This window comes from Diachasma alloeum, unplaced genomic scaffold, assembly GCF_001412515.2.
Source record: "Diachasma alloeum isolate Michigan unplaced genomic scaffold, Dall2.0 Dall_scaffold_00179, whole genome shotgun sequence".
Classification (NCBI taxonomy): Eukaryota; Metazoa; Arthropoda; class Insecta; order Hymenoptera; family Braconidae; genus Diachasma; species Diachasma alloeum.
This window is the reverse complement of record NW_021680345.1, coordinates 5677611-5704559: the sequence shown is the minus strand read 5'-3', so window position 1 is coordinate 5704559 and position 26949 is coordinate 5677611. Positions and strand designations below refer to the sequence as shown.

Here is a 26949-nt window from a genome sequence, read left to right as displayed (position 1 = left end):
AGTTCTGACTAGCCCGGCGCTTAAATAGTTGGAATCAACGTTCACCCGGCTAAAAAATTCGATTCTGGCGAAAGTCGCCTTTCCCCCTGGAAAAATCCAAGATCTGACCCTTTGAAAATCTGAAAAAAAAAACTTTTTCAGTTTTCACTTTTTCTCCATACTTTTGAGAGTTTTGAATAACCCGTCGCTAAAATAGTTGAAATCAACGTTCACTCGGCTAAAAAATTCAATTTTGGCGAAAGTCGACTTTCCCCCTGGAAAACCGAAAATCTGACCCTTTGAAAATCTAAAAAAACAACTTTTTCAGTTTTTACTTTTTCCCCATACTTTTGGGAGTTCTGAATAGCCCGTCGCTTAAATAGTTGGAATCAACGTTCAACCGGCTAAAAAATTCGATTTTGGCGAAAATCGACTTTCATCCTGACCCTTGACCCACGTAAAAATGAAAATTTTTTTTTCGTCTTTTCTGTCACCTCCGAGGGTTTTATTGGCATCAGGGGGTCAATAAATGCAGAATCAACGTTCACTATTTTTTATTTCAACACCGCCTGCAAACGGGGAGATGAGGGTGGCTACAAATTTCAACCCCCCGCATACATGCCTTCCCCTCCCCCCCCTCGTAAAATCCCGCGGTCTCGGTAGCATAGAGGAGGACTTCTCAGGACCGAAAAGAACTGATGATTCGAAAGGTCTCCGTAAAAGTACGTTGCAGAACTGATTAGGACTTACCAGGTCCATCTAGGTCTGGAGAGATCTTGAAAGACCTGTGTACGTCCAATCAGAACCAAATCCTCGACTCGGGATCTTTCTTCTGCTATTTATTTTTTCTGTGGATGCAAGAACCAAGGCCCCCATGGGGGTTCCACCCCCTGGGCCCTCTGCCACGTCTCTCTTTTCCCCTCTAAAATTTTTCTGCAAACTTGAAAAAAAATCATTTATTTTATTTCCTAGGCATAAAAAGACAACAAAATTCATTTTTTTCCCCTTCGACTGTCACCTACGGATACAATCCCCTCGTGACTAACGCGAATTGGACATTCGGTGGATCCGAAACCGTGTGTTCCACACCGTTGCTTGATCGGATCCCAAGATTACGTGTACAGTCAAACGAATGACGGAATACGACAGCATGACATTGGCCAGTGTGTTGTGTTGAGAGGGGCATTGAGCAATTCGCCAAGTACGGTGTCGGTGAGACGATGGAGCCGTCCGATTTGGCCAAATATGGCATTATAAATGCACACCAATGTTCCCACTATCGCCCATGTAATAAGTCAATATGCCGCTTCTAGGACGGGAATTAATGTCCCCGTTGTACCCGTTCTTTCAATCTACTTGTCGCCATTTTATTTTCCCTCATTTCCATCCGTCGAAAAGATAAATTCAAGTTTAGCCAGGATTTATTCTCTGATCAAACGCTTGACAAAATGAGAATGATTTTCGTTGGGAATTTCGAGTCGAGGTGAAAAGATCCGCGAATTGATTATTATTTCTCGCAGTCCCATGAGTAATCCACGAATGACGCTTGTCACCATTTAAGGAACTTCATGCAATCACTTTCGTGGTGGCACTCGCATCCAAAGAGACTCGCTTCTCATCTAAAACCGGCCTGCGAATTGTAACGGTATAAATACAACTCGAGATAAACATTAAAGTCAAAGAGATCTACGGAATTTTCATCATTTCAGCGTGGGAAAGATAATTTGATTCAGATAGCCGACATTTTATCACAGTGTCCCCCTCCCCCTGATCGACCGGTTTCATTCACAGATCATGTGAAGAAGAGGGAAGCGAAAAAAATTCATCAGCATCGCTAAATACTGTGTACCTCGCTGAATGATAATGGGGGTATGGGATCGATCGACTCTAGTGATTACCGTCTTTGGATCTACCGATTACCAAGGTGAAGTGTACGACTTTTCAAACGTTGCGTAAAAGTTATGTCCTTCCTACATGAAGAGACTTATGCAATCTGCATATGCATAAGTGACGGTCGGTTCGTGCATTTATGAATTCATCTTCCTTGCTATTTACCATGAGGATCAGTGGGCCAAGGTTGAAATTGTTTTCACACAAGTAGCATTTTTATTTTGATTGTGAATGAGGCGCATTGTTCTAATCTCATTTCATTGGAAGAAGTTTGCGCGAGAATGCACATTTTTTCTTCACACGGGACTCATAATTCTAAAGCATTACGAACAATATCTAGATTAATAGAAAGGATTAGTTATTGTTAACGAATGGATTTGGTTGGAGATGAGGGTCTATTTGGTCTCACCAAATGTTCATTCGTTAATAGTTAACAAATGCACATTTAAAGCCTTGTTTGGCTCGTTTTTCATTTTTCAAGTGAACCATTCGTTAACTATCACCGAATATTCATTTGGTCAGTAGCGAAGTGGTAAAACGTTCAAGTCGACTCATCTCCCAGTTGAGTTTTTGAGAAATATTTCGGGATCTGAAGGAGATAGCGAAATTTTGGTGATGACATTTGTTGTAGCTCTCAATCCGCGCTACAAAAAAGGTTATAATAAAAATGTTAATATCTCCCTTGGATTCCGAGATATTCATTGAAAACCGGTCAATAGTTAAAATTGACTTGTACCGTTTTACCACTTCGCTACTGATATTCAACTTTACCATTCGTTAATACTTAACGAATCTTGTTTGGAATAAATGAATCAGTCTATCAGTGCACTTGTACTGCAGGCGCGTTCAGCCTTTTTCGCTGATTGTAGCTCCTTTTGAAGGCGAGAAATGTAAAAAACTCGTGTGATCCACTTCTGCCTTTTTCATTCCCGAGTTTGCATTATCAATGAGGTCGAGTAAAGAAGGGTGTTCCGCTCCTAATGGACGCACTACAATGCTTTCACGTTTTTTCTAGTGAATGAGAAACCCTTTTTTACGTGAAGTGCAGTCACATTTAGAGTGTCTTCATGATAAATTGCACTCGGAATCCAATCATGTTAATAGCATGACCCCGCTGAATGTTTGAACGGGGGTGGAGGGGGGATCGGCGGGATAAGGAAGGTGGTCATTAGAGGGGCAAATGCACGAGCCCTGAGTCAATAATGATAATGGGCAATTTTAGGGCCTCCGGGGTTGTTAAGTTAATTGAAGGTAGTTTGCACCGTTACTAGACACCTTGGAGATATGCCATTTTGAATTGTGCGTGACTGTTGTACATGCCTCATCTCGGGAATTATTTTTTGATTCGACGGAATAGATGGATTTAATGCAGTAGCTATGAATCGCATTGGGGGAAAGGAATGGTTTAAGGATGTTCTACACGCTTTCTGCCAAAATTCACGTTTTTTTAATTTTTCTGGCAAACTTATGATGGAATTGATGTGAAAAAATATAACGTTCTTGCGTTTTGTCATTATTTAATGACTGACGAAATTTTAAGGTGGTGCGAACATTTTCCTGCGTTTTCTCTAAACTTTTAAAAAGAATCACAAAACTGTAGAAAAAACGCATGAAAATTATCGCACCACTACGCAACTTCGTGAGCCATTAAAGAATGACAAACCACAAAATCGTTATATTTTTTCACGTCACTTCCATCGATAATTTGCCAGAAAAATGAAAACAACGTCAATTTTGGCTAAAAGGGTGTCGAACATCCTTAAATGAATAGGGCAGTTTGGTATAGAGGATTATGAAAAGTTGAAACTGATGGAAAATTCAATTTCGATGAAGCTGCACGGAGAGAAATTTTTGATAAAAATTATCCTACCGTTCTATAAGAGTGTATTATGAGTCATCGTTTCCTCATTTCTATCCCAAAATTTAGTAAAAATTAATATATGATGATCCAATTTTATTCTACTTTACAGAAATTTTATCCTGATAAAAATAAAAATTACTGTACCGATAGGGTAAAATTTACTAACCGTTCTAGAATTTTCGTTATCTTCATAAAAATGATTGGACTGGAAGGGTAAAATTTATTATGCGTCAGGATAAAATTTCTCTAACGTAGAATAAAATTTGATCATCATATATTAATTTTTACTAAATTTCGGGATAGAAATGAGGAAACGATGACTCATGATACACTTGTATAGAACGGTAGGATAATTTTTATCAAAAATTTCTCTCCGTGTGAAACTAGTAGAATAGTTGTCAGCGGAAAATTCAATTCAGAGGATATTCAAGTGTGGGAGACTCAAATAATCACATGCACAAATTTTTTTTAACTGCGAAAGAGTTTTTGTACACCCCTAGATTCGCCTGAGACAAATCTTCTGCCGTCAAAACTCTCGCTATTTTCAGCTTCATTCAATTTAGGCGAATCTAGGGGTGTGCAAATATTTCCAAGTCGTGCGCAAATTCGTTCGTACTTGAAAAAAGTTTGGTCATGTAATTGTTTGACCCTCAAACCCTCGAAAATCCAGTAAATAAATTTAGCGAGGCTTTGACCCATTCTTTATCTTTCAATTGTAGGGATGAATGTCACTTGAACCTAGAGATTTCTGATGTCTCATGTTAATATTTCGCATTTTACTGCATTTCAGGGTGATCGTAGGTGCCCCAGAAGCTCAGACCTCGCAGCCGAAGGTCTACCGAGGTGGATCAGTCTATCGATGCGATGTAGCTCTCGATGACAATTGCGTGCCCATTGAGTTCGATGCACAAGGTAAAGTAAAATTAATTCATACCATTTTTTTTGTTTTTCGGATGATTAGAAATGATTTTTAAAATTCGGGAATCTCCGCGTATTACTTAACCCTTTGGTGCGTTCTTCCTCGCATTTTAATTTCCGACCCACATCATTCTCCATGATTTTCTCCACTACTCAAGCAGCCAGACCATGATCTTACGCGTCGCTAAAACTCGCTGCTCGGTGTGAATGTGGAGCAATCTATTTTTACGTGGTTTACACCCTGCCGTTGAACCTAAGGAGCTACCACACATACCTAAATCTCTCTGGCCACTGTAATAACACGAAAGAAACGCACATTTGAACCACATTCACATCCCATTTCCCCTCCCATGGGAAATCTCGTTACTCCGTCCAAAAACGTTTGAGAATATCTAACGATATTGACCAAACATCAGAATTGACATACATATCGCCACGAAGATCTCCATTATGGTCAATTAGTCTCTACCCATTTGCCTCTTGTTCGCCTCGTTTGAACATATTGTTACCATCCCCGTAATTAGCCAGTGGTATGCACGATCTTAACATGGAGCTTCAGTACGTTGTCCAATTAGAATTGAACAGCGGTATAACGAGTCGTCGACCGAGGGGTAACAGATGCATGTGTATCTGGGGAAATACCATACAATCAATTGATTCAACTCAATTGCATTCTCATCTCACAGATTGTGAACACATTGTTGAAATTTTTTATCGTGTTATGGCTCCGAGGAAGTTTCACGGAATTTCCGCGTTGAAAATTCAAGTAAATTGGGAAATTCTCGTTTTCCTTCTGCTCAAAAATATAGAATTTCACTGAAATTTCATGAACTGTTTCCCCAAATCGAGTTCAATGTTCCTCTTTTAAAAATTACTATGAATTTTTAATTTTTTTCTACAAGACCAAGAACACTTTGGATATTTCCAAGGCATTTGAAAAGAAGTGGCGACCGAGGCTTTCACCAAAATAAATCCTCTGATCTTTTCAAAAATACAACAAAACCACGAAATTGTATTTTCGGAGGTGATGGATCTGGTGGGACAACAATTTACCTCAATGTATTCAAAAATATGTTAAATCATCCTTAACATCTTTTTAAGTACCACAAATTCGGCATTTCTGTGGTATTTGAAGGCATTAGTATTCACCCAACGCACCGGGAAACGGTGTCCTTTACCAGTGCGTCCTTAGAGGTCACTCACACGTCAAGCTTGGCACACCCAATGGTCTTTCATTCCCCCTGGCCACTGCAGTTGTTGATACGAGGAATTGAACCAACAAGAAACTGGCACTTGCCTAATACAGAGAACCGTAAGGAGAGTCCTTTCGTGATGCAGGGACGACACGATGCCTTAACGTTCGGCTATTACCGGATCGTAGAAGTTGCTCTCGAGAGCTGCGATTGTAGATTCACAGACTCCCATTCGCGTTATCTCCCCATCCATGTCCAATACCACGAAGAGAGGAATGAGCATGACTTACCCTTTCATGGTGCATCACTGTGAGATATAACGGTTTCACTTCTTGCTGTGATGAGTGGAAATGTCGTGTTGACACCTGTTTGTTTAGTGACAGATTAATTGAAATTCATCCTGTCAGACCCAGTGAATTTCGAATGATTGTCTGGATGATCAATCATCAACGGGGGAATGCCTGGTAACACGAATGATCCTCGGAGGCCAATTAATTGTCTACTGGACTTGATGAGCCTGAAGATTGCGATGAGAAATGGCAAGAAATATAAAATACTCGTGTGGGTGGGTGAAGTACTGTTGTATCGTTAGACTCACTTGGCAGGTGAAGTAAATTACATTTCTCAGATGAAAACGAACGAGGTGGTACAAAAGTAAAATGCATATACAAGGTAGTGGTATATCATGGGGATTTAATACTTCTCAAAGGCCAGGTGCACATACCCCGAGACATGACCGGTAAACTATTCGTTTTATTCTATTTACCTTGAAGTTTACACCTTGCCCATGGGGCTCAGGGGGTATATATCAGGACCAGACGACATATTAGGTTACTTGGAGGCACTTGAGATGGTGCGTGAGTCAACGCTCGTTGAATCAACTCTACCTCCTCGGAGTGAAGAGGCACCTCTTCGTGTAAGGAGAAGACATGGGGAGTTAACTCGATCGAATTTTTCATCCTATATGCCGTACCGTTAATTCACCTGCAACTAACCATCGATTGATTAGAGGTGAAATTAAACGTGAAGGGGATTCTATGAGTGGCATGTTCGGAATTTTTATTTATCATTCGTTTGTAAACCATGGCCTTTATGCCCTTCTGCAGAAAAATAATTAAGAATAAGAGGTTAGAAGAGTGGGAGAGAAGATTTGTCAGAAGTCTATAAATTAAAATTAAAATGAGCGATACACCTGGAAAAAAGTGGCCCAGCTGTACATTTTTTTTTTAATTTATGAATATATTAACCGCATATATTTATTTCTATGCGGGTACACGAACCGCATTCCGTATTTTTGGCAAATGCGAAGTTCCGTTATTTTATTCCTCAAAACTGAATTCAATGTTAGTCTCTTAGAAATAACTAGTCAATTGCTCCTGAAATTTAAATTTTTTCCCAACAGAATTTTTTAATACTGTTAAGATGTTTGGAAAGACCTGAAGACCGAGGGTTTCACCAAAATAAACCTGCAGGTCTTTTCAGAATTACAACAAGACCACTTTACGGAACCGTTAATTCACCTGCAACTAACAATTTCATCGACTTATCACATGTGCATGTCGAGGTTTTTTATTCACCATTCGTTTACACGACTTGGATTCCGCATTTCGAAGGGAGAGGATACAAAAAAGTACAGTTTAGCACGAGAATTAGCGAGTCGTTAGGGTCGTTCCAGGATGAAACGTCATTGTTTCGAAATAAGTCAAACGTACTTCCGCTACGTTCGTCGACCGTCACGGACGAGGGGTCGCCCTATCGGGATACTGATTAGGCACCCACAGGCACCCACAATTTTAACAGCGAATATAAATTTTCCAACAGTGTGACAATAGTTTTTTGCTTGCACTCACATCGCCCCCATTTTCCCACAGCTTGACCTGAAAATCAAAGAATGACGTTTACATTTTTCACTGTTTCAGGCCACAATTTGTTGCAAATACCAAATGGTCCAGATGCATACGTTCAAATTGACAACAAAACCCTCCAGTGGTTCGGCGCGACAGTCTCAACGTCATCAGTAGACGGTGGTCCAATCCTGGTGAGTAACGAAACACATGTTATTTTTTTTTTTCCAACTGCATTAAAATATGTTTTAACGAGGCAAATACCCACGGTGAAAATGACACTGATGAGTGAAAAATCACAGAGTCAAGCAGTTGAATATCTCGTATTCTCCCGCTGTACAGTGTATTTCGTCGCATCAAGAGTTACAAAACATCGTCGAGCCAGCAAACCTCTCGTCTCCTTCGAACCGAGGGTAGTTGTATAGAGGAGCGTCTCTATTTCGGGAAGCAAAAACAAGCCGTCTCGGCTCTTGATTCTAGACCGCGAAGCTGGCTTCCGTAAAAAATAATTGAAACAATGGACAAATTTATTCCGGTGAAAATGGATGTGGGGGACGTGGAGTAAAATTGATACTTTCCTCTTCTTTTTACATGTTAATGACCCATTCCAGTTGCGATGAAATGGGATAACTTTTTTTTCACGGAAAGTAGAATTGTTTCCTTTTGTGATGGGTCTAGACTGACCTCAATTGATATTGTTCTGAGACGGATTGATTTTTTTTCAATTCTTATCTTTGTCGTTATTTTTTTTTATTATAAATCAGGAATTTTTGAAAATCTGAAAAAATTATTTAAAAAATCAGTTGATGATCAGCGGCATTCAAATTACATTCAAGAAAATGTGAAGTATTTAGTAAAAAAAAATGATGGCAATGGACAAATTAATTCCCCGGAAAATAAATAGATATCGCCGAAAGATGTCTGTAACATCTCAAGATAATTCTCGAAAAAATATCATTTCTGTCAGTTCCACGACAAATGGGACTTCTTGATGGGAATGTCCGCCGATATCAAAGCATCCGGAGAAATTATCAGTGAAATATTTGAATTCTTCCGGTGGCATATTTCACCGTATGTCGAGGGCTGCATTAGAATGCAACTGATGAAAGAGAGTGTAATCTAAGCCCGAAGATCTCGCAGTTGGGCCTTTCCACGACTTTTTTCTCCATTCCCCGTTCCCCTGTGGTATACCTTTCTTGCCCCATCGTGCCACGCCGGTCTCTATGAAGTAGCGCCAGAGCTATCTATCTTGATATGTGCGTTCTCGCGTACTGATCTATCGTACGGTATCCACACATGAGGTTAGTTTTGTTCGAGTGAGGGAGGGGAATAAAGAAGAGAGATAAAATGAGAATGATCATCGTACATACGCCATCCGGCGTATTCACATCACGCACGTTTGCGGTGGGATACGCTCCTCCCTGTCTTGGGCCCTCTCTTATTTCCCCCCCGATGGTAGCACGTGGAAGGCTCAACGGGTTTTGACTCTCAACTCCCATCCCCCCCGTTTTTTATTGAGGTTTTTGCTCATATGTGCAATGATCAATGTCAATAATCCCTTAAGAATTCAATTTGAAATTTGCAATTGGGACATTTCCCACAATTTTTTTGTTATAAAGAAATTGTTGAAACGAATTGGTTATTCATAGGGGAGGGTGGGGTAAAATGGACACTTTAGACTTTTTTTTAATTACTCATAACTCAGAAACAAACTTATCAATGGAGTTCAGTTTCGGCTCACCGCAAAGGGCAAGAATTGCTCTTTGCACTGAAAAAAAAATTATTAAATTTCATCACTATTTCAACCTGTCATTAACATTTTTAAAAAAGTCAAAAGTGTCCATTTTACCCCAACCTCCCCTACCTAATCATGCAGAAGAAGTCACTAAAGACACTTCCGGGTTTTAATTTTCATCTTTTTTTTAATTTTAGGTCGATGGGAAACGTTGGAAAAGAGAATTCAATAATTTTTTTCGTCAATTTTGAGTCTAAATTTTCTGTGAACCGCTTAATGACGAGCAAGAGCGGACATTATTTCGATATCAATAATAATTCAATTAGAATTGTTTAGAAATCCCATAACTTCATAATTTCGTTTATTCAATAAAATGCCACAAATAATCGAATACAATAACAAAAAAAATCAAGAAATATTCCTATCGCGAACAGCAGTAGATAATTGATATAATAGAGTGACAAAGATAATTGATTCGATATAATGGGGGATTTAATGACTAGAAAATATTGGTTGTGTGTAATACGATATGGAATGCTGCTGCACTCTCCACCGCAAATGATCAAGTTGATGTTATACGTGATGCTAGGCATCAACACATTCTAGGTAACTTGAGATCCAGTAGCTGAATGTTGATAATATTTACATATCCGCAATTTCATTCATTGAAATTGAAGATGAAGGAGGAACTGGAAGGGTTCCCACGGTGTGAGGGGACAATGTCAGCGATATTCAGGACAATTCAGTGCTCCATGGGTCGGAGTGTAATCAGTCCTAATGCACGTACATGTTGATTGCCATCCGCAACAGTTCCTGTGAACACATTAAATTAGCGCCTCTTATCGCACACAAGTTCAATGTTAGATGCTATTTTTTGTGACGCTGTGCGATGCCATTCGCATTGTAGAGCCCCGGGGCGACATTCCAGAGGGCTATAGAATTACGGTCATTTGCTCCAGAGCGTAATTGATGTTTTTTTTTCTCTCCACTCAACTGGATGTTGGGAGATTTCTCTTACTCAGGATAAACCGATGATTTTTTACCAACTGATATTTGTCCTGCTGCTATTTAATGGGTATTAAGGCTTCGAGTTGAACTAATGGAACTAGTCAGATGTTTGTGACGTTCGTGTGTAACTGTTATGCGTGATAATTTCACAAAGACCCCACTGTAGCGAATTGTGAACAATGACAGAGTGCAGTGTTGTGCCTTGGGTGCAATTATTCGCCTCACTCGTTCAAACTCCACTGACATATAATGGCAATGCTCGTGCCCCCTCTTGCGTATGATTCTCTGCATAACGACGAATACGTTGATTTCAATTCTCGAATTGGGTTCATTCCATTATTCCGTGAGATGAATTCTAATTCGTTCAGAGTTTGGGACTGTTTCAATTTGATTTGGGGAACGGTCGGTTGGTTTTGCATTCAGAGTATTTCGAGGGGTCGGTGGAATAAGGGTCACGGGGGTCAGAAAATTCACTTGAATTGATGAAATCTAAATTTTTTCCGTATGAAATTAATTTTTAACAAAATTCCAATGTCCAGCAATTTCTTGTGATTTTTGAAAAATTGTTTGTGGAATGGTCAATCGAATGTTCGTAAATTATTCAAATAGTGCAAAGTTTCAATTATTTCAATTCACAACAAATTGAGAATTGAATGCAGATTTTCAAAGTTTAAATGATTAAAAAATGGCTAAAGTATCTGAATATCGTTAACGACCAGCCGAGAGGTCAATGAACGGAAAATTGGCTCTCGCCTCGAGAAAATATGAATTCGATGAAAATAATTCCCTCCCTCAGTGTTCATATCAATTTCCAATAAAATAAACTGCAAAAAAGCCAGAGATAACATTCACCCCGGGGACCTTTGGCGGCCGATCTGAAAGATCCCGCCACAGCAGCCGCGTTAAATTCACAGTGGGTTTTTTACATCATTCTTATTCAAGTGCATCTCAACTCTTCCCTCCTTCCTCCCGAGAAATTCGTAAATATTTTCTATTCCCTAAACGACGTTGTTTGTGCATGGACATCTCCCCCTGAATTTTCCTTTTTTACCGCTAGCCAATTCGTCCATTCTTATCCCCAACCCTTCTATCTTATGCCCTTTTATACACGTATACATTTATTTCTTTATTTTATCCTCTTTGCGCGCCGTGTGTCTCGCGCGATCGCCGCAGCATCTCGTATTTTGGAGATGCAGTCAGCAGATTGCCGACAGATGTTTTACGTTCCGGTCCTCTGTGTCTCTTTCCTCCTCCGCAAATCTCAATTTTTCCCCCTTTTTTGCCCACAAGAGTCCATTCAAAATCACATTATTTCCGTCGTAAATTGCGGCTCCGAAAAATCCCCAAAAAACACTTTGAAAAAATAATTTCAGATAAATCGATTTTATTTCTTCAACACTCGCTGATAAAAAAAATGGCAAATAAAGAGAAAACAAAATCACAACAGCAAACGTGTTTTTCATGCATTGGGCACAATCGTGGAAAGGAAGAAATAAAAATAAATGTAAATGAAAAAAAAAAAATCAGACGTCTCACGAAGAAAGTAGCCACGCTCAACCCAGCGGAACGAAGGAACAATCGACTGGTAAAATATGGGCGAGTCCTGACGATAAAACTGGTGGCGGCTTCCTCGCGGTGGCCTGTCGTTGTTCCCAAAAAAATGAATAAATAAATAAAGAGAAAAAAAATTGAAAAAAAAAGATTGAAAAAAAAAGAATGGGGGGAAAAACGCATCGATTAAAAAGGCACGAAACAGCCACCAGGAGACAATCGTGACCCCAGCGACCCGTGCTGAGAGCAGAGCCTTGTATGAATCCTTTCGCGTTTTAGACTTTTTCACGGCATATTTCTTCCTTTTTCATCTTATTTATAAGTTTCGGTGGAGTCATACTGTTCATGCGGTGTTCATTCCTTGTTTGGTTATCAATCTATTGTCTTCTCCCTCCATATAATCATCGTCCATTATATCCTGAGGGGAAAAAATTACCGACGGAATAACAGCATGCGCTAATAACGCTGTAAAAATTAATGTTGAAATAAGAATTGGACCTGGTGGTATCATAAGCCGGGTCCCCTCTCAACCGATATCGGGAGTAAAAAGCGGCATGAACAATACGCATTCCGGCGTTGTGTTTTGTCCACAGGACAAATTGCGACGCCCGCTAAACGGTCGGTTTTTTTCCCAGCACTCAGCCATCCCAACCCCCTCATTCGACTCCATGAGCCACTTTGTGGGAATCCTTGGGTTTTATAAGACGCCGTGAGACCCCTGAGACTCGCATTTCATCCCGAGAAGGCACAAGAACTGAATAAAAATAAATCGCTTGGGGAGAAAAAAATATTCGAAGCATCTTTGATTTATGACAGGCCAGTGAAAAGCGTAACTCAACGCTCGATATCGTGATTGATAGGACAGGCTACTTTGATCGCGACCAACTGGAGAGAGAGGGTGGGGATGAAATCAAATATCCGGATCGAATCAACGGGCCTAATGTGCCCCCACGGTGTATCGGGTGTATCAACGGTGTGCGCCATTGAGGCGATTATGTTAGCTCCTGTTCGGTGGTATATATACCACCTATAAATAATGCCGTGAGTCAGTATCAACCACCGCACGAGGTGAGTCAACACTCGGCGCTCTCGGCTGTGCACAAATGGTACCTGACACAAATAGACAATATTTTTTTTTTCACTCTTCGTTTTGTTCGATTCGGAAATAGAACGGACGATTTGAAGAAATTTCAAGGGTGGCCAAGTGCCTGTCACGTATTGGAAATTTCCGATCATCGAATTTGGGAGGCAAATTGTGGGAGAACATCTTGAGAAAAATGGCCTTTTAAACGATTCCCTTCTGAGTAGGAAATAATGGGAATTGGGTAAACTTTTGGAAACTTTCGTTTATAAATTTTTCATGAAGAAGTTTGTAATTTAAAAGAAAATTATTAATCTTCCTCAAAAGGTAAACTTCCAGAAGATTTTCAAATTGTTGCAAACGTTTCTGAGTGGAAAATCTAATTTAAGCCCCGACTTGAGAGAATTTTAACAGAAAAAAATTGCCAGAGAAGAAATTTAAGGAGAAATGTCTGGTATTGTCAGCAAATAAAACTGTTGGCCATTCAAATTAATCCTGAATTTGTTTAGTAAAAAAGTTTGCAATTAATAATTTATGAATCTTTTTCAAAAAATAAACACCCACTGTAATCATATATTTGAAATGTTTCCAAACGTTTCCCAATGAAGAATTCCTCGAAAAAAAATCACCGAAGAAGAAATTTCAAAAGAAATGTCTGATATCGTCAGCAAATAAAATTATTCGCCATTGGAATCAATCCCCCCAGAAATCACGCTGTCAATAAAGCCCCTAATAATTTGAATAATTGGCCTGATTCGCTCCGAGCCAATCTATTCAAGAATTGGGTGCGCAGCCGACCCCAGGATGACCCCAATCCGCCAGTCCCAAAAATAACTCCTCCAGAGGTCTTAAAGTCCTCTCTCGAGCCGTCATAAACCAAAAGAGCCGAATTAAAATCACCAAACATAAATGTTTTTGCCCCAGCGATGCTACAAGTGGTCTCCACCAGTACTCAACCCAAATTAAAAAATGCGTAATTGGATATCCAGTAGTACGAGAGAGCTGAAGACATTAGAGGAACACATCGCAATTAGTCGGCATTTTAAATTCTCCACGAGTCACCGCGGGCACAATAAACCTCCGAAATTTTCGCGATAACCCAATTTCCCCCGCATTCCAATTTTTTACACTTCAAAAATAAGATAATGAACTGTTAAAAAAATTGGGTTTACGCTTGTTTTTAATTGACTGACCTCCCCCCCTCCCTCCCTCTATAAAATCATCGGAATTTTATTAAGCCGTTCTTGACCGAGGGTGTAAATATTCCCCTTGCCCCCAGCCCTCATCACAATGAAAAGAGGAAAAGGAAAACAACAACATCTGCACAATCTTATTGCAGCTGGCCCTTCTCCATCCGTGTCAAAGTCGACTCCAATCGATTCCACCTTCTCGTGAGCGCTCAATAAAAGAGGAACGGAACCGTCCATTGCGTTTGGAGTTCTCCTCATCGATATCCATCGTCAGCTGCTATCGATCAACAATCATCCTCCTCCAATTCCCTCTGTTCTCTCTCCATCCGCCTTTGTTCTGGCCATAATCCCAACCCATCCCGATTGTACAGAGTACAAAAACTATTTTCTATCCCCTCTCGCATAGCCAAGTGACCGAGCAAACTCGAGGTTCTAGCGGCATTTATCCTTACGATTGAGCTAAACTGGCACAATGAATAAATTGCTAGTTCTTTTATCTCATTGTTATTTTTTATTTTTCATTTGTGAAAGCCAATCGACATGCTCAGCCAACAAGAGTTATTTTACTTTTCGGCACTTATCTATTTTATGAGGCTTTCAGCCGCACGATTCGACTCCGTCAAGCTCAGGCTTCACGTTTTTTTTATGACATTTAACGCGCGAGAAGGCACGATAGCCCTTTGGATTCTTTATACCACGGCCTTTCAATAAAACTCCACCATAAATTATTGCGATAAGCTACTACATCAGAGCCCCAAAACTCAATTGAGAGGGCACAATGCAGCATTGATAGAGACATTAAGGACTTTATTTTATCATCACTCCTGGAAAAGTATCGGCTTTCTTGCAGGCGTTTTACCATGACTAAAAGTCACGGATACGTCAGTAGCTGGTTGATAGTTACGAGCTATCTTACGCAATGTGATCATCATTCTGCATGAGAGACCATGAATCTCAATCAGGCCATTTATCGCTGGTTATCTAGTGATTCTGTATCGATGGAGATCTGTTGCCTCGGGCGCGACATAAATAGGGATATTTTTATTTATTTATTTATTACGTAAATTGCGTACTCTTCGGCGGTGGGGGATACATAAATTTGCATCAGATCCATTTTATAATTATGATATTAGATCATGTAAGGAAGCAATGCGAGATAATTACACTTAATTTTTTAAATCAATTTATACTCTTTTCCCTCTTTTCCTGTTCGATGACTGATGTCAAGTTATATCTCAATTTGAATTAAAATTTTCGGAACTATCCCTATTTTAGAATGATCAATGATAGTATATAATTTAAGGAATAGATTGTGTTAATGAGATGAGGATGGCTATTAATAAAATCACGGAAATAGCAGCAGTGTAGTCATTAAATTAGTGATTGTTGCCGGTGCCAGTTGATGCGGTAATGGTTAAATATGGACGTGACGGGGAATTACAATGCACCGAGAATTTTTTTGCTTCATTTTCCTCTTCTCGTGTTTCCTTGATGTCATTGGAGATTTGATGTATTTTTTTTTAATTGCAGGCCTGTGCCCCCAGATATGTATTCTTCTCCATTCAGGAGAACCGGAACTACAATGACAGCACGAGGCAGCCAGTGGGCAATAGGAGAGATCCAGTGGGCACGTGCTGGGTCACCAATAACTTGAACACCTCGAAGGAGTTTGCACCATGTCGAACACGTGAGTTGAAGGATTTTTTTGTTTCGACATTTCTGCTGCGTTCTATGTCGTTTGACATGCATGAAGAGAGGGAATATTTTGTTCGTTTTCAAATTTTTGGCTGAAATTTTCCGTGGACTTCTTGACAATCTTCATAATGTGATAATTCTGCTGGAATTTTAAGGAAATTATTGATTGGAAATACAAAATGTTACGGAAAAATCAGTGAAAATTATAAATTTAAGTTCAATTATTCCGTGGAGAGTGATGGAGATCGGGAAAATTCAAGTAAATATATTCTTGAATTTTCAATTGAATGAAAATTTAATGGAATTCGGTTCTGAATGTTTTGATAAAAAATCATGAAAAATCAAGTAAGTTGGGGAATTTCATTGGATTTTCAGTCAAATCTGAAACTTCAAAATTCAATGTCACTCTCCTGAAAATGACTAGTCAACTGTCCCTGAAATTCCGCTCTTTTCCACCAATGTTGACAAAAAAATGAGACTTTGTGACCAGAAAATGGGAAATGTCGCGTGAAGATTGAAAAAGTCACCGATAAAACTCAATCTGTTTCACATTAGCCCCCCATAGACAATTGTCACGTCGACAGTTCTTCCTCCAAGTTTCCTCGATGCAACATGTGGTCCCGAGGCCCTCCCGGAAGCTGGCGCAAACAACCCCCGCGTTTCCTGTCCCAAACCCTCGACGAATAACCGACCCTAATGATTCGACGTTTCAACCACACTCAGTGCATCCACCATTTTTCTCCCTATCATCACCAAAACCACTCTGCACCGTGATAACACCCCATAATCCCCACTCGTAACATTTCAGGCGTGCCTCTCCCCGTTATCTCCCTCCGTTTATCGAAATTATTTTGCGCCGACTCCTCGCTATCCGGAGGAAAGAGCATTTCTGTAGACTGAACCACCTAAAAACATATGAGTCAGCGATGCTTTCAAAATGCACGTCAAATTTTATCACTCGGCCTCGGCAATTTCCCCTCATATTCCCCGGAGCGTGTGCGGATATTTTCTCTCCGTGCACGTGCTACGAGTCACGAAATTTCGCCCTTCCGGTTGAGTGAGGGTCAGTGTCGCCATTAAATCAAAATTAAATACTTGACAGTACGAGTGCAATGAATCACTCATTAATTTCCATCAATTAAAAAATCTCGTCAAGACCTTTTTTCCGCGATAGAATCGACTAAACTAATTTTCATAATTCAATCCCCAAACAAATTTCTACACCCTCCACCCATACATCAATGCTGACATCGCATCGTGACCCCTCATCCCATAAATAACAGTAATTTTCATTACAAAAACATGTGTCGCCTCGTATCAAGAGTACCCCAACCTATGACACTTCTCATTCCTCACAAAAAAAAAACCGAGAAATATATTTTCCCTTCACGGAAGTAAATACCGGGAGATACACGAGAGAAAGCCAGTGAGGTCATCTCTCAACGATTCCCCAGACGCAGCCCAAGATATGTTGCAATTAAACAATTAGCAGAAAGGGACCCTCGGTATTTCAAACTCCTCAACTGTAGCTGCTTTTCTTATTATTTCCGAAGAATTCTCTCTTTTTATCTCTCCATTTTCACTGTAAATATGTCATTCTCTCTCCTTTCTCTCCAATTGTCCCCTTTTTTGGGGAGTGATGAGTGACGTGAAGTGTCCCCCTTTTTAATTCTCTCTCTTCAACTGCGTCTTCTAATCCACATGTCCTTGGGGAAGTCAAACTTCCATAAAATTAAATGCCGGCAATTACCATTCGAAAGAGAGCAGTTGAAAACGCTTTTCGAAGCTTCTTCTGAGAATTTTTTACCATAAAGGCAGTACGTGCCGACACCGGAAGCCGGGAACTTCTCCTAACATTTTTATTTGGCAGTGGCTACTCGCACGCTCCACGGTAAATTTTACCGTGGATTCACGGTAGATTCTCACTCACACCTTGTCTGGCATGTCTGCTATGAACTCTGGCTTTCAACTCTGGCAGTTCAGTTCGAAACCAGAGTTGTGACAACATTGTCCAGTGGGGTCTAGGATTCTCCCCTGGTTCAAAACCATCTTGAGAGGCATCAGCACGCCATTTCTCGAGCCGCTCTTACAGTTGAGCCCAAAAAAACATTCATATCTTGTCTGGCATCTCTGCTACAAACTCTGATCTTCAACTCTGGTTTTCTTTTTCAATTGAAATCAATGTATGTGAAGGCTTGACATTTTTACCCAACAAGGGGAGAAGGTTGCAGAATCTATTCTAGCCACTCTTGTCCCTACGCTTGCATGCATTATCCAAATAAAAAATGAAAGTGTTAACAAATCTGACCATTGTTCCAAGTAAAAATCGAACATCTGACCCTGTGGCCCCCGGTGAAAATTTTTTTTTTTCAGTTTTCACTTTTTCCACATACTTTTGAGAGTTCTGAATAGCCCGTCGCTTAAATAGTTGGAATCAACGTTCACCCGGCTAAAAAATTCGATTTTGGCGAAAATCCACTTGCCCCGGAAAACCCGAAAATCTGACCCTTTGGCTGGGGCCAAAAAAAACGGTTTCTCAGTTTTCACTTTTTCCACATACTTTTGATAGTTTTGAATAGCCCGTCGCTCAAATAGTCGGAATCAACGTTCACCCGGCTAAAAAATTTGATTTTGGCGAAAAATCCAAGATCTGACCCTTTGACCCTTGTGACCCTTGGACCGACTTTCCCCCCGGAAAAATCCAAGATCCGACACTTTGGCCTCCGGTGAAAAATTTTTTTTTTCATTTTTCACTTTTTCCGCATATTTTTGATAGTTCTGAATAGCCCGTCGCTTAAATAGTCGGAATCAACGTTCACCCGGCTAAAAAATTCGATTTTGGCGAAAAATCCAAGATCTGACCCTTTGACCCTTGTGACCCTTGGACCGACTTTCCCCCCGGAAAAATCCAAGATCCGACACTTTGGCCTCCGGTGAAAAATTTTTTTTTTCATTTTTCACTTTTTCCGCATATTTTTGATAGTTCTGAATAGCCCGTCGCTTAAATAGTCGGAATCAACGTTCACCCGGCTAAAAAATTCGATTTTGGCGAAAATCCACTTGCCTCGGGAAACCCGAAAATCTGACCCTTTGGCTGAGGCCAAAAAAAACGGGTTCTCAGTTTTCACTTTTTCCACATACTTTTGATAGTTTTGAATAGCCCGTCGCTTAAACAGTCGGAATCAACGTTCAACCGGCTAAAAAATTCGATTTTGGCGAAAATCGACTTTCATCCTGACCCTTGACCCACGTGAAAATGAAAAAATTTTTTTCCCCTTTTCTGTCACCTCCGAGGGTTTCATTGGCATCAGGGGGTGAATAAATACAGAATCAACGTTCACTATTTTTTATTTAAACACCGCCTGCAAACGGGGAGATGATGGTGGCTAAAATATATTCTGCAACCCTGTCTCCTCGTTGGCTACAAATTTCAACCCTCCGCATACAGGCCTTCCCCTTCACCCGCTCGTAAAATCACGCGTTCTCGGTAGCATCGAGGAGGACTTCTCAGGACCGAAAAGAACTGATGATTCGAAAGGTCTCCGGAAAAGTACGTCGCAGAACTGATTAGGACTTACCAGGTCCATCTAGGTCTGGAGAGATCTTGAAAGACCTGTGTACGTCCAATCAGCACCAAATCCTCGACTCGGGCACTCCTGCACGCGGACCCCATTAGACAAATATGAATATCGTTAAGCAAACATTCACATAAAATGTAAAAAACTATTCATTTCATCTTTTATTAGCGTTTAGTCTATTATTTATTTCATTTTTTATTTGCGTTAATCTATACTGATATTCGTATTCGAGAAAATTGTTTACTAGTCTACTATCTCCATATCACTTATCAATTGATTCGATGTGACTAGTTCATTGTCAGGATTTAATTTGAGAAGTAAAACTTGAGGCTCCACGATCTCCCATATATCCACGGTACGTAGAAACTCCCTTGAATCCACGGGAAAACGTCCCGTATATCCACGGTCAAAGTTACCGTGGAGGGTGTGGTAGACACTGCCTTTTTATTTATATCATTATCGTTAAATGCACCCGAAGAAACACTCCGATTAAAATTTACCCCTCAAATGCACTAATTCTATTAAAAATTGAAATTTGTTTGTGAAATTTTCACGTAAGCAATGTAATTCTTACTGTACTGCTGTTTTTGACTAGATTTTTAAAATAAATTTTGATATAAATTCCTCTTCAGTCACTCATCAGTATCACTAAATCATCAATTAGAATGCATCAAATAATGATTGAAACGATCGATCAATCCCAATTGTTTCATTTTCGGAATTTCTCCCCCTTAAATCAGGCCACATCACTTGATCTCTTAATATCCCTTTACCCTGAAATTTATTACGATTCAACTTTATTATGAATTCTCCGAATTACTTTGTCGCCTCGTAGCATGTGGTATGTGACACGAGTCAAACGGTTGATTCTCCTTATGATGTTTCGGCCCGATATAGTAGTAGTATTTCACATAACAATTTGTTTTCCTCATTTGCCTTTCAAACTCCGACGAAGAGCGTTCGACACTTCTGCATTGTGCGGTATGTGCATGCTCACTTCTTGCGTTGTGACTCTCGCGGATAGTAGCACACCCACGCTTCAACGATCTCCACGGTAGCTACTAGGTACAAACGATAGCATTCATTCATCGAGGCGTTTTAAATGCGTGTTAGTTATGTTGTGCGAGTTTAAAACGTCATTCTACCGGTTCTGAAGGAATGTTTCTTTCTATTAGCTGAGAAAACCATTTGCAGTGCGAATGAACGTCATTTAATGGGAAAAAATGACTCGACTAATGCGAATTTCAAGGGAATAATTACTTTTTTTACGGATGCGTCTCGATTAATTGGACTGTTGAACATTTTTTACGGAAATTTCAGAGAATTTCGTCATTGAGAATCGAAAGTTTTATGCACGGAGAGAAATGTTCAGTAAGAATTACGGAACGCTCTGGAAAAATTCCGTGACAGTTCCGTAAAATTCCTACAACCACATTTCGCTCCGAAACTACGGAAAAGATACGTAATTTTTATTGAATAGTTCTCTCCGTGTGGTAAATCTTAAAAGAATGGTAAATGTTAGTTCAATTATTCCATTAAACGTATTCTGTGAATCTATATCGATTTTATTCGTAATAAAATTTTTGGAATTTCAGGAATGAAGTTCAATGAAGTTCAATGTCACTCTCTTGAAAATTATTAGTCAATTGTCCATAAAATTTTAATCTTTTTCCAACAGTGTAGTTCTTCGATAAAAAATGTGGTTTTATTTTGACTCTCGAGAAGGGTCATATGTGCAAGGGCCAAAAAATTCAAACGTTCTTCTTCCAAAATCAACCGCATTTTGCAAAAAAAAACGAAAACTTTCAATTTCTCATTCAAACTCAGTTCTCCCTGAAAAATATCAGTTAAAAATAAACGAAAATTCCATTTGACTTTTTTGATTGATATAATTGCGTGTCTGCCGGGTCATCCGGTGTCGTGAATCGTCCAGTGGGACGTCCACGCCGAGGGTCACATACGTTTAATGCATCGAAGCGAAAGAAAAAAGAGGAGTGCAGAAGAAAATCCAGAAGCAAATACCGGATATATACTACTGGACACGAATGTTATAACTCACACGTGTACACCGTCATAAAGGAACACGATACTGGCCCTGCATGGGGCCATCACGCGGACGCATATTAACGTCGGTTTATTAATTCCGTTGTGCATCGGACAGTCAGTAATTACGATTTTGACGGGAGTTTATTAGCATTTGTGACACATCAATTGATTTTCATTAGCATTGAATGGAGGTGATTAATTTAACAGGATTTTTTAATGATTTTTTCAGGACACTTTGGTTACCATCGGCAGGGGTCATGTCAGGCTGGCCTGGGCGCAACGGTCTCCAAGGTGAGTTGAAATTTTTTCACTGCAAAAAATAATAATGAAATCCAAGGGAAAAGAGTGAGTTGATGGAGCACAGGAATTATTTTTTTCTGCTCCTCACTCCAGTGCTCGAAAAAATAAATCGTTCTCTTGAAAAAACAAGAGATAACACAGAAAAAGTAAATAAATGCGGGGAAAAAGCCTCGTAAATAACCCACACGCAGCATGCGGGGTGTTCCATCGGCTTTGAACTCTGTTTTCACATGAAGTTTGTCTTCGTGTCGCTGTGCACGCGGTGGAGAGAGTTAAGAGTTTGTCGGAACAACACATACGAAAATGGGGGTTGATTCTCACCGTATATGGTCAGGAATGCGTATTCCCACTCTGCCTACGCTTTGAATTTATAAGCATCGGTTTTTTTCATTCAATTCAAAATAAGAGAGAGTTCTAAATTCTGCACATTCGGTCCTGCAAAAATTCACAATGATTTTTGTTAATAATATGGAGTCCTGCGGCTGCTTCAAAAATTGGGATTTCAGTCTAGGAAAGAGGATAATGCGAAATTTAGCGGAATGAGTTTGTCCTTAAAATGTATAATTCAGAATTGTTCTTTGGAGTATGTTTAATGCATAACTCGGAATGAAATACAAGCTAGAGTAACCAATTCAATGTTAATCCGTACTTATGCCCTGTTTCCGAATACTGAAAGAATAATTACCATCGCAACCTCGAGAGAAGATGACTTTAGGCAAATTCGATTTAACTTGGTCCAAAATCAGGACAAATGCCATTGTACTTATTTTTTTATGATTCATTCGTCTTGCCTTCAGGGAGAATTACCATGAAGAGAAAAATTGTTAAATATCGTTGCTATCGACGTTGTTAATTGATTCATCGACGTTTACAAAAACTCATGTTATCATCCAATTTCTTGAATTCTGCATCTCCCTCCTCTCCCGCGGTGCAATGTGTACGGCCTTATGCTCTTACCACACGAAGGCATGATATATAAATAATAAAATAAAGAACAAAAAAACTCCAAAATTCTCTGGTTAAGGACATTTTTGTCACAAGCTGTAAATAACTAATGGGTTGATTATTAGAATAAATGAAAGCCTTGATGAAGAACACTTTGTGTGCTCGAAACGCTGGCAATTGGCGGAAGAATTGTTTTTCATATGTTTTCTTTGGATTTTTCCCTGTATTTATTTTCATTTGTTGCTGCTACGGCCGTTAATGGCTGAGGAAGTCGGAGTTTTTTGAAAATAAAAAAACTCAGAATGAAATACATCAGGCTAGAATAACCAATTCAATGTTAATCCGTACTTATGCCCTGTTTCCGAATACTGAAAGAATAATTACCATCCCAATGCCGAGACAAGATGATTTTAGGCAAATTCGATTCAACTCAACTGAAAATCGAGACAAATGCCATTGTATATATATTTTTTCTCCCTTCATTCAGCTATAAATCACCAATCGGTTGATTCAAAATGGAATCAGCCTGACACGATCGATTTCTCTCCAGCTGGAGATTTGAATTTATCGTCAGCAACTGGAAAGAGCCCTTTCACAAAATCGTATCTATTTAATTTCACATTAAGAATATATTCTAGTTCCAAATAAAGAGGGAATCGAGATCAGAGATGTTGTGAATAAAAATTAGAATAGCATTTTGCTTGGCAATGGAGACAGGTATGCATGCATATACAAGACGGAAAACACGAGTCATAAATTTTATTCCCGGTTGAAGTAGAAGGCAAAGGATTCTGACCACCACTGCGTATACATATTTGGAGCGCGTTATATTTCAATCTGAGTGTATCCATCCTCACAGGGGCCCTCCCTGATCGGCGCCAGAACACTGTTCTCGTGTATGGGGGTTTCGTGTTCACGTTGTTGCGGTTACCATTGTTCCAGTTGCAAATTTTTATCGTGTAAGCACGAGCCGATTTCACAGTGGGGGGTAGTATTCTTCCACTACTGAAAATAATGTCACGGTATATGCATATGACAAAATATTATTCAAAGTATCAAAGCAGTTCATGCGGATGATCTGTGCATCAATTTTTTTATTGTGTTATCTCTTCTCCTATGAATGTCAGTCATTATCAAGATTTTGACATGCGCTGTTGGAAAAAAATTGAAATTTCATGGGAAGTTGACTCGTAATCTTTGGGAGAGTGCCATTAAATCCCACGCAGAGGGAGAAATTACGAAATTTCAAATTTTACTGGATATTCAATGAGATTCGAAATCGCTTTAGCCGCAGGACGACGAGAATTCCCCGACTTACTTGAACTTCTAATAATAACGTGAATATTTAGCAGCGAATTGCACAGAATTTTTAATTCTATCAATTTTTATGGAATAATTGAATTCAATTGAATTCACGGCACTCGACATTTTCATATAAAAAATGAATTAATTTGGTCGATAAACGAACTAGAACTGGCCCAAATATTTCTAATGCGAGGTCATTAAACATTATTAATTTTAATACTCATTTAGAGCCTTAAAAATGCAATAAACCAATGATTAATTGTTAATCAGTCAGAATTTCGTAAATTATCAAAATTTAAACACGAGGTTTAATCGCTATTAAATGGCGAATTCTGGATCTTAAACTTAGACATCTTTCGACCACTTCAAAAAATTTTTTTGACACCCCCGTCTCGCCAGCCCCTCAGCAAAATAAATTGCGCTAAAATAAAAGTCACGCTGGGCGTGCGGGCGCACGTGTGCATGCGATACACCGGTAGACGCTGATACTGTTGTCCCCCGTCTGCACCAAAAGGGCCGTCAGCTCGCCATTGTTCACGGATCGTGCGAGACGTGAAGATCAAACGGAAAGAGAAACTCAAATAACACAAAACCAAAAACAAAAAAAAATTCCCCCAGGAGTTGCTTTTGTGTCGCATTCGCAAATAATATGCATGTATGACGATAAATATCGCAAGCTGGTGATACAGCATGTGGGCTTGGCGCCAAGCAGGTGCCATCACAAGCGAATGTATCTCCCAAGAGGTGTATCAGAGGTATTTGAACCTTCTCGAAGCCATCGCGATCGCCCGCAATATCCACCTCATCATTTCCTCTTCCTCATTCAACCTTTGATGTTGAACAATTGACCGGAGAAAATCCCTTATCCATCGACCTTTATTTATAACAGTTTATCCGTGGCAAATGTAAAAGAGGGAAAGACCAGAGACGATGCAAACCATTTAAGGCGTGGACATTTTGTTCTGTCACCGTTGTCCGTGTTCTCTCCTCCTCGTACGAGAGTACGAGGACCACCTACGCGAGACGCAACTCTACCTCCTTCGCAAAACATTTTATAAACGACTTCTAGTCGTCTATTCCTCGCATTTTTTTTTCTTCCTCTCTTTTCACATATGTTGATAAGTGAATGCCCAATAGATTCAGAAATCGTGTTTTTTCGCTCCATTCACGCGCATTGGCTTCTCCTTTTATGCGTAGGACGGAGAAGAATGCAAAAGCTCTATACTCTTAAAAATACTGAATTGAAATTCAAGTTTCAGATAGATATATAGGAGGGTGGGGTAAAATGGATACTAGACTTTTTTTAAATTATTCATAACTCAGAAACAAATTCATCAATTGAGCTCAGTTTAGGCTCGTCCCAAAGGGAAAGAATTCAGTAGTAAAGCGGTAAACCGGGTTAAGTCGATTTTGATTATTGGCCAGTTTTTGGCGAATAGCTCGGAATCTAAAATAGATGGAAAATTTTTTGTCATGACCTTTTTTGTACAGCCAATTGAGGGTTACAAAAAAGGTCCCAGGCAAATTCTGCCATCTCTCTTAGATTCCGAGATATTCATCAAAAACTGACCCAAAGTCAAAATCGACTTAAACCGGTTCACCGCTTCGCTACTGAATTGTTCTTTGTATTGAAAAAAAATTCGTAAATTTCATCAACATTTCAACCCCTCATTAACATTTTTAAAAAAGTGAAAAGTGTCCGTTTTACCCCAACCTCCCCTAATGCAGAACATGAATATTCAGTACAAAAATGAGATTAATTCTCAATGTATTTTTAATTCGCGGATAATATATCCATTCTCTCATAATCAATTGAACACGGAATTTTTAAATTCGAATATCACTCGTCAAAAATGTTTGAAAATTTATCCAGAAAATTCAGCCAAAAATTTCTAACCGTTTAGAAATTTCGAGAAGCTCACGAAGAGAGATGTTCAGTAAAAATTACGGAACTCACAATTCACTCATGATTACGGAATCGACTCATAAAATTTAAGTGACGGTATCGTAATTTTTCACAGGAGATCCTATTCTAAAAAGAACATACACTCAAAGCCGATAACTATCGATATCTCGCAAGTCTGTCACGCTTATTCCTCATTGGTTCCAGTCGTCTGAGGCGGAAAATTAAATAATGATTAATTTAATTTTGCGATTTTCAATTATGATTGTTACAATTGCAGCGCGCGTTCGGTCTCGTTCAGATAAAAATTACGGAACGCTCGGGAAAAATTTCGTGACAGTTCCGTAAAATTTCCTACAGCCACATTTCGCTCCGGAATTACGGAAAATATACGTAATTTTGTATTGAGTATTTCTCTCCGCGCGGCACTGAAGAAAATACTTCTGCCAAATTTCCATTCGCGGAGAGAAAATAAACAATTTTATCTCTCAATTCCCCCTAATGAAATAAACCATAACTCCCGAAGTGCGTGTGAACGATCATCGCACAGAGTCTCTGAGCGTTGTTAAAACCAAAGAAGTAATTCTCAAGTGGCACTTAAGTATACCACTGTGCACTCGAAAAGAGCCCCCGCCCCCCAGTGCAATCAAAAAGTATAACGTTCGGTGGCACTCGACGGGGGGGAAAAAGAAAAGAGGATAACAAGCGTTGTTAATACCGTCCATTTCGGGACACACCACCATGCCCATTTGCACCCAAGTATTTATAGGATCATTTGTGCTCCCACGTTTCACTTCCAACACCTATGGCTCAGAAGTTGAGATCCAACAAGACGAAGTGTCCTTTTACGTTTTTACGTATCCAGAACTGCTGAGGGGCTGTAATTAGCTGGATCACGGGTACAAAATTTTACGCTGCGCGTCGTTA

General features: G+C 39.6%; 1 protein-coding gene and 1 long non-coding RNA gene across 3 annotated transcripts in view; one reads left to right on the top strand and one right to left on the bottom strand.

Moving 5' to 3' along the window:
* LOC107041783 (integrin alpha-PS2) overlaps positions 1-26949 on the top strand; it is a 41849-nt gene that overhangs the window by 6169 nt on the left and 8731 nt on the right. For both annotated transcript variants that reach the window (XM_015262533.2, XM_015262523.2), the window contains exons 2-5: positions 4521-4642; positions 7761-7879; positions 15781-15937; positions 21799-21860. In XM_015262533.2, coding sequence (XP_015118019.1) covers positions 4521-4642; positions 7761-7879; positions 15781-15937; positions 21799-21860 — 460 coding nt within the window. The remainder of the gene's footprint in view (positions 1-4520; positions 4643-7760; positions 7880-15780; positions 15938-21798; positions 21861-26949) is intronic.
* LOC107041816 lies at positions 7560-8038 on the bottom strand. The gene is made up of 3 exons (XR_001461092.1): positions 7954-8038; positions 7802-7876; positions 7560-7718 (listed from the first exon to the last, which is right to left on the bottom strand). It is a non-coding gene; the product is annotated as an uncharacterized LOC107041816 (long non-coding RNA).